The sequence below is a fragment of the Tupaia chinensis genome, unplaced genomic scaffold (genome assembly GCF_000334495.1).
Source record: "Tupaia chinensis unplaced genomic scaffold, TupChi_1.0 Scaffold143976_1, whole genome shotgun sequence".
Classification (NCBI taxonomy): Eukaryota; Metazoa; Chordata; class Mammalia; order Scandentia; family Tupaiidae; genus Tupaia; species Tupaia belangeri.
Window position 1 is genome coordinate 416,491 of NW_006203827.1, and position 8,800 is coordinate 425,290.

Consider the following 8,800-nt stretch of genomic DNA (forward strand, 5'->3'; position numbering starts at 1 on the left):
TGATGGACTTAGCTATTGTGACTTTCAGACTTTCCAACATTTTAACCCCTAGACAAAGGAATGAACAAACCTTTATTGTGCCTTGTTTAACTATTTATGATTCTGCACAGGATAGTATAGTTTAAAACTTTAAAAGAAAGTATGTATGTATGTATGTGTGTGTGTGTGTGTGTGTGTGTGTGTACGTATACACACAGACATTTAAAATTCATTAATGAGCTTTAAACTGTGGGGTGAATCTATGAGATGAGGTAAGGAAATTTGGCACATTTCAAACAGTATCCTTTAAATTTTGGTAAATTGTATAACACAACATATTTTTCCACTGTAATCTATAGGTGCTATCCACATAAGTGGGGGTGGTTAATAGCAAGAATCACTGGAATGTTTCTAGTAAATTAACAGGGACAAGCTCCCCAAATACTCACAACCAAATGTTGATATAGAAGTAAAAATATGTACAGTACAGTCACTTGTTTGTAGTTTGGCACAATGTTTTCCATTTTTTTCCTCATGGGTAAATAGTGCATAAACTACTTGTGCAACTGTATGACTTTTCAAGTCTTTTACATAGAACATCAGATTAAAGTTTTCTTCCAAAGACTTATTCCCACAATTTAAAATTCTTTTCTTTAAGCACTTACATGTCAACATACATACCACAAGGCATTTTTGAAAGTAATAAAACACAAACATCAAATGTCTTTCTGGAAAATGCGAGTTTCTTCTTCAAACACAGGCAAAACCCAAAATGCTGTTTCTGCTTTTGGGGGATTGCAGTCAGAATCCCTGCAGAAAAATCAAAAATTTATGCCATCTTAGTTAGTTTTAGTGTATGTCCCATAAAGGGATCATACCATCTAAATTTGTTAACATCATACCAGATGCCATATTATGCAGAAAAAAGATACAAATAGCAGGGGACACTAGAAAGCACTCCTAATTGCCACATGTTGACATTTTGTTTTTCACCTAGTAGCTCTTTTTGTTGAAATGATCTTGTTTTTTTGTTTTTATTTATTTTTTGTTTGTTTGTTTTTTGTTTTTGTCTACAAGTTTTTAATTCTGTTGTTCAAAATCTGTTTTACTGCAAAGCCTTCCCTTCTCAAAATCGTTCAAGAGTATATTTTGGTTCTATTTTCTCAATAAGTAAAAACTATTGCCGAATAGCAGAAGAAAAATAGGCTTGTTAGAGCTTATCCCTAGCCACATCACAACAAAATTGCCCAATTTTTTTTTTTTTTTGGTGGTTTAAAGGTTTAGGGATTTTCATGCACTCTTTTCCTTTCTTTTTAATTTGAAAAAGAAGGGAATGGGACAGTTTCTTTCATGCAAACTTTTGCTTTCAAGAGGGAAAAAAAATCAGGGACGATGGGCTTAGCAGCAGTAGGAAAGATAAGGGTGCATCATCTCAGCCATTTCGGTGTGGTATTACCTCAGTTTTTCAAAAGAAGCTGTCCCAGCCTCATCCTTGTGGACCTGTTCTCGTTCCATGCGCTTTCCCTTACACTTTTCATCTCTCAGAGCCTTGGAGCTGGATTTGTGACGGTACAATTTTTTATGTGTCGGTCCATTATTGCCTAAAGTGCTCATGTTACTATACTTTTTATCAAAGAAGGCAGAGTGAGAGTCCTCATTATAACCAGGCATATTTGCACGACCAGGATCACCTATTGCTGCTTTCCCATTGGTTTTGCTCACACCCTTGATTGACCTGTGATTCTTAGTGGTTCCTGGGGATCCACTGTTGACCTTTTTCTTAGACTCTTGTGGTGTCCCAGCCAATATTTTGAGAGTTTTTAATTTTAGACTATTGGACTCAGGGGAGTAGACTATATTGGGGTCCCCATGGTGCTCCATGGGTTCCCAAAGGGGCTCTATGGAGGCCATCATGAATCTCTGCACATCTGCCATGCCAGAGGCAATGTTGGACAAGATATAGGAAGGTTCCTGAAATTCCCGTTGATCATCATCCAGGAGGCTATTGGTGTTAGTGCCCATGCTCATGTCACTCCAGCCTGGGCTGCCCTCCTTCCCTGAAGCCCAGACTCCAGAAAGTCCCTTCTGACTTGGTATCTTCATAGAGGCCATAGGGCCACCATGTTGGATACATTCAGTCAATGTCTTCCCAATGGAGGATATGCTGTTGGCTTGGCTTCCTCCACGGCCAATGCCAATTTGCATTTTCTCTCCACTAATGGCAGCCATGTATTTCCCTTTCTTTGTTGACTTAGGGACCTGGCGGGAGGTTTTGCCAGGTGGCTTTTCAATCCCTTTGTTGTTGGCTTTGGGGGATTTTTTTCTGGTGTTTTTCTGAGAAGAGCTTTGGTTCATAGTTCCACTCTTGATAGGTGAATTTTTCTTTCTTGATTTTGACACTTTGCTGTTGGTACTGGTTTGACCAGATGGATCATTAAAAGTTGACAGGCAAGGGTTTTTTGGAAGCAGGCTGACAGAGTCCTCATCATTGAACATATGGAACTGAAACTGATGGTTATTTAAAGTAAATCCATCATCCACTTGGACCTGCTGTGAAAGGGTGCTGCAGTCCCATTTAATTTTCTCTATGTTTCCCAGTGGTCCTGGGACACCCTCCTGGAACCCCTTCAGTGTCCCTAGTGTCTTGATACTTTCACATCTGGTAATTTGAGGGGAAAGACTTGGAGTGTCAGGTGGAGACATCTCTGAGAGGGAAGAGTGGCGGAATTTGTCAGGAGTGAAGTTAGAGATATCTAGGAGGTCGGTGGACTCCTTTAGTGGTGCTATCTCATCAATGCTCTGTTGGATCACCAGTTTGGGGCTGCAGTGAGCCAGGAAGTCATCAGTGATGTCATCATCACCATCTTTTTCACAGGATTTCAAGCTTAAGGAGCAGTAATTATTTGAGCTGACAGAAAGTGGGGCCATTGAATCAAAGCTAAAGAGCCGACCATCATCCATACTGACTGGGCCCTGCTGGAATGGAAAGCATATCTCATCATTATTAAAGTGACATAATTGATAAGGTTCATCAGATAGGAGCTGGGTGTCTTGCACGGAGGCATACAGGACCTTGCTGCAACTATTGCCACTGTTATTGAGGCAGATTGGACTATATGTTGTAGCTGTGAGGTTATTTTCCATGGAGGCTACTTGGGAGGCTCCAAATTCACTGGATTGGTTTGGAGATATCTCCCTTGAGACTTCAGCCATGAATTCCTGGGAGCCAGAAGTAGCCTTGTTGGGCCACACATTTCCATAGTTGCTTGATTCCATTTTAAAGTTATGAGATGACTGCTGTAGCTCAGAGTCAGAGGTTGAAGAGAGCACACCATCCTGGGCAGGCTGGAGAGGTACAAATGATTTTTCTGTTTGAGTGAGGCTACCATCATTTTGTTCTGGAGAATTGTGGGTGAAGTATGAAATACTAGTATTATTTGACAAGTCAGAAGCATCTAACAATGTCTGCAGATACCCTCCAGGGATCACTGGTATATTAGTGGCAACATTAGCAGATGACAGAGACGTTTCAGAAGAGCAGGTGGTTGATAAGAAAGTGGAATTCTTAGAAACCTTTGCCTCATGAAATTCAGATAGTTGGGAACTGTTTGAGGTCCCAGGAATAATTTCATTCTTTAAATTAGCCTTTGAAGATTGGTCTTCTAAGAGAGGGCTCATTTGATCAGTTGGCTTGCTTTCTTGCATAGCTTTGATTTTCTTGGATTTTAATCTAGTTTCACTTTTAAATTTGATTTTGTTGAGCACTTTCCTTTCTGGCCCCTTAAACTCTATGTCTTGGGTTTTGACTTTCACTGAGTCAGGGCCTGTGATGTCATTTATATGTGATCCATTTCCACAGATGGTAGCAGCCAGAGGTGTTGACTTCAGAGTACCTTTTAGATTTCCATCTTCTTTACGATTACTAGCTTGCCTCTGATCACTACAGAATGAAATTTGCTTACTACTTGCTGAAGTTTCCATGGATGAAATTCTGTGAATCCTGTGCCTGTTGCTGAGTTTAGATTTTCGTTTGCGAGCAGGTGGCAGAAATGACATCTCAAAGCTACCTGGTTCAAAGCTTTGTTTTTGGCATAAGGGTGTCTTGATTAAGTCTGTGATGCTATTTCTCTGCTTCTTCTTCTTCTGCCAGAAACCCTTCAAGGGTGCCAGCTTGGCATATTTGTTGAGTTGATTCTCATTCAAATTCACTGTTGTCTCACTAGCATCCACCTTACCCAACTTCACCAGCATGTCCTTCTCACCTTTAAAACGATTGATGATAATGTATTTGATAATAACAGGAGGCTCCTTACGAGTTACTTTTCTTCTTTTTTTGGGACACCATTCATCATCATCATCCTCTTTGGAACCAGCTGGCAGCCATTCTTTCCTCTCATTTACTTTTTCACCCTCTAGTGAATCAACATCATATAGATAATCTTCACTGTATCTGACTTTTCTCTTGGCTCGCAGCCCATAGTTCTGCTGGGAGGAGGAGCTGCCAGAAGTAGTGTCCCGGGCCATATAGCGGCTACAGTCTTTGATCTCCCCCATGGCATCATATGAGACTTCAATGAAGGAACTGTCATCACAGAAATTCCCTGATGTCTCCAAGGAATTAACAAGATGACCCTGCTTTAAATTCTTAAATTGCCCTATCTCAGTCCCACTGCATGGTTTATTTAAGGCAGATTTTTCTCCATTATCCTTTCCATCTTTTTTCTCTACACCTTTGTCTTCCTGTCCTTCCTCTTTGCCTTTCTTCTTGTCCAGGTTTTTATCTTCCTCCCCCCCGATGATGCTCATATCAGGGACCTTAAATTGGGAAATATCGTTGCTCTGCTTTAGGGCCCCACTCTTAGATTCCCGCTTGGGGCAGGTAGAAAAGACACTGGGAAAAAAGTTGAATTGGGCATCCTCCTTCATCAGGAGGGTAGTCTTATCTCGAACATTGTCCTGAAAAGACTCATATCGAATTTTTAGAGAGCAGACATCACTGCCCAGTGTTGACTCATCATCATCAAACATGTAGTTATCCACATCTTCTTCAGAGAAGAGGTTGACAGACAGCTCATTCTTGGAACAAAGGTCGAGTAGTTCAATCTTACTCTCACTAATGAAAGTCTCAAAATAACCCCAATCCTGATTGGAATTTGCAAGCAAAGCTTCTTCTGTATTGCACTTATCTAACAGTAATGCCTCATAGTAACTTTTCTGAGTTGGATCCTCCAAGTCGATGTCAGGTTTCTCAGCTTCTCGTCTATCTCCTGCTCTTGATTTATGCAGGGGGAAACCTAGGAGCTGGTCTGAGAGAAGCTGCTCTCCATATTTCATGTTTTCTCCAGCATTAACACACTGAATCCCTATATCAGAGACTGCACATGTTTCATAATCCCTATTTAGATCACTGACTTTCAGGCTAATCCCTGGCTCAGGATCTGCTGCATCCTTAGAGTCCATGAAGCAGCCCAAGCAAGTCCGGCTTGGCTGCATAAGGCAGTCCCCATTCAGAGCCGACATGCCTGCAGGCTCCATTATGGCAAATGGAGCTTTCTCACACTCGCTGGGCAGCGACCATGTATTCAGGCCTTTTGAAATGCCAGATGTGAGGGAGATGGCATTCACAGATGCACTATTAGCAGCATGCTCAGGTGCTTCAATCAGGCCCAAAGGAGAGGGAGGGCTCTGCAAACAAGGCTTCTTAGAGGGCAGAGGCAGGAGACCTCTGGGATACATCAGGGTCTCTTTCTGCACCACTGGTATAGATTGTATTGGTGCAGCTGCTTCTAGAGCTGCAAATGACTTTGCTGCCATATCTTGGTCCTCTGACTCTAGAGAAAAGGGAAAGAAATGACAGGAATATAGTTAAGGGTCTTAGACCAGACTCATTAATTCTCTTCCCCTTGATCAGTTTCTGGTACTTCATCTTATTATATAAGCTAAGTGCCTGTTTCTCTAGCTTTAGAAATCAAAACTACAATGTTGAAAAAACAACCCTGGGGCAGGTCCTGTAAGCCAGATCTCACATGGTCCACTGCCCAGTTTGAATCCAGGTTCCAGTGGTTTGAGAAACATGCTGGATGTGTGTGTGTGTGTGTGTGTGTGTGTGTGTGTGTATGTGTGTTAGGGCCCCAAATCCTTACAGGATAGAAAAATGGAGAAGGGATTACAGCATGACTATACTCCATTGGGGAATGCTTCTGCCCTCTTGTTTTCTCTCTTTGTCTCTGATTAGCACATGTACCCCCTGGTACAATTTTAAAGATAAACAACAGCCCAAATTTTATATTTAACATTCATGCATGTGAAAAATAATAATTCTTTAGGTCCAGCTTCTTCCTCAGAGAAAGATCCCTTCTTGGAAATGAAAAGAGAATTGGCTTGCTTGATCAGTTTGTAAAGTCAAGGCTTTTGGGGTGAAAATGCTCAGATGAGACATTTATGGTTTTGTGATATGAGGCTCAGGCCCATCTTTCAGACATATGTTCTGAAAGATCCTAGTGTATCTAGAAGTTCTAAGCCTCATATTAAAGTATATTTCTAACTCACTAAAATTTTTGAGGAAAAGCACTGGACAGAGATGACTTCGGTGGAAAAAAGGGATTGAATAAAATGCCTTTTAGAGACTCTTTGAGACCAATTAGAATTTGGAAGAATGAAGTTTAGGATTATTATTAATGTCAAAGTCGTCCTAGACTCAATCTGTTCCAACTTTGTGGATATTGAAATTCATAAAAATAACAAAAGATTGCCAGGAGAGATATTATGCTATAATTAAACTCCCTTACCATTTTCTTTGACCCCATTAATCAGAGTGTTTTCTCCGTTGGCTGAGGCAACAATAGCCTTATCTTGTTGGTTATCCATGAATGTAACCTCTTACTGTTTCATTCCAAGTCCAAATGTTGTCCAACCTGCACATTTCAAATATATAACATCAGTCAATAAATTTGTTTGATTGTTTTTTACAGATTATTTCCAATAGAAGGCTCATGGGATTTACCTATTTTCAGACTAGTTTCATTACTGCTACTGTTTATACCTACCATATACGTCAATTTGGAAACTCATACTTTACTCATACATTCTAGTTTTCATATCCCTTCTAGGCTGTCATACTATCCAAAGTTGCAAGCTGAGGAAGCAAGAGGACTTATACCTTACTCCAATAGTAACACATTTAAACTAATCATGGCTTCCTAATTAGGAATGGTGCAAAGTGGAGTCCATGTTAATCTGAGATAAGGGATGTGTGCATGTGGAGATTATTTCAGTTTGCCTCATTACTTCAAATGATCAGCTCTTCAAAAACAAGCCAATTCATACATAAACACACATACATATCACACTCGAATTTTCTTTCTGTTCCCTAAAATTTGTTAAATATGAAAGAGGTAGAGAATTCCACTCTTTCTCAATTTTAGGAAATTAACTCAGATTTTGACAAGTATTCCTTCAAGCCAAAACTAATATTCTAAAATGTAGCTACAAATATGGTCTAGATTTTCTGAAAGGGTCACAGCATCATTTGGTATTTTTAGGGTATGGTACATGTATTTATAGTCTTCCCCCTAATCTCCTGCCCACCTTCTCTACTAGTAGATACATGCAAAATGATAGGTGATGAGGCCATGCAAGATGAAGAAATCTTCCTGTGCACTACAACACCTATAAATCTCTATTTATTCCAGCCCCTTCTTCCCAGGCAAGTATTAATTACTTTAGTAAAATACACACACACTACTGATAGCCAAGATATTATTACAAGAATTTCAATTGTATACTAATTTATCCAAATACATGCATATACTATATCAGCTGGGTCCAGGGAAAAATCAGGTAACAGTTTCACATGATTCAACTTATAAGATCATTTACCTGTCTGGGCATATTTTCTTATCTATAAAATAACAAGTATGGATTAGGCAATTCCTTTTTTAAAAATGTTAGATAATTCTGGTTTCCCCTAACATCTATATATATATATTAGAATTTCCAAACTTTCTTCTCATTTTATATGATACCTGACTTGATGAGTAGTCAAGAAACATAGGTGCCAGAGGAAAGATAAAAAGATGTTTGTTTTATTTACACAGAAAGAAAAGAAAGAGTATTTTAAAAGGTAAAGAGGAGTGGCTAACAATATCTAAGTTCCTTCCTTTCTTAAGGAGGGCTCATTTGCGATAGAACTGAATGAACAGACTGGATTACTACCTCTCCTTCAGAGTGGACCATTATGGGTAAAATGAAATCATACTTCCATCATGGATTCTTCTATGAATATTTCTTTTTAAGGAGTTCAATAGAATTTCAGTTATTACTTATCCCTTACAAATCCCTCCACTTATTCCACCTTGGCAGGGATTTGCTAAGAGGCAAATTATTTGCATATTTCAATAATTTTGTTCTTCTTGGCCCTTGTGTTTGTAGTTAACTACAAGTAAATCCATTTTTGTCACCAGGAAGACCAAGGCACATAAAGAGGGACTACAGCTAAGATCACAGTACAACATAATGACACATCAGTGAAAGGAACCCACATTTCCTGACCAAGAGGTTAGATTTTTTAAAAAAAATATTTATTTAATTCCATTTGTTATTATTACTATTTTTTTATTTGACCAGAGAGATCCTGGGACAGAGAGAAAGGTAAAGTGAGAAAGCAAGCCGCCATGTCCAGGACTCAAACCATGATCAGCCACATGGGAGTCCAGCGCCTTAACCACCATGCTACCTGCCAGTCCCAAGGCTAGATTTTTTGTTTGTTTGTTTCTTAAAACACACACACACAGGGAACCAGCAGTTAGCGTAATGGCTATGT

The 8,800-nt window shown here is 39.6% G+C and overlaps 1 protein-coding gene across 1 annotated transcript; it reads right to left on the reverse strand.

Moving 5' to 3' along the window:
• On the reverse strand, window positions 1-6,883 carry NEXMIF (neurite extension and migration factor). Its single transcript, XM_027767172.1, has 3 exons — window positions 6,768-6,883; window positions 1,436-5,810; window positions 1-789 (listed from the first exon to the last, which is right to left on the reverse strand). The coding sequence occupies exons 1-3, from the start codon at window positions 6,844-6,846 to the stop codon at window positions 696-698; spliced, it is 4,548 nt and encodes a 1,515-aa protein (XP_027622973.1). The 5' UTR covers window positions 6,847-6,883; the 3' UTR covers window positions 1-695.
• Window positions 6,884-8,800: the final 1,917 nt, after the last annotated feature.

Excerpts from the sequence above, each read along its gene's own strand:
- NEXMIF (XM_027767172.1), bottom strand. The coding sequence starts at position 6,846 with ATGGATAACCAACAAGATAAGGCTATTGTTGCCTCAGCCAACGGAGAA. Across the intron at positions 5,811-6,767 it reads TAATGGGGTCAAAGAAAATG|AGTCAGAGGACCAAGATATG; the intron begins GTAAGGGAGTTT and ends CCTTTTCTCTAG. Across the intron at positions 790-1,435 it reads GCTTCTTTTGAAAAACTGAG|GGATTCTGACTGCAATCCCC; the intron begins GTAATACCACAC and ends ATTTTTCTGCAG.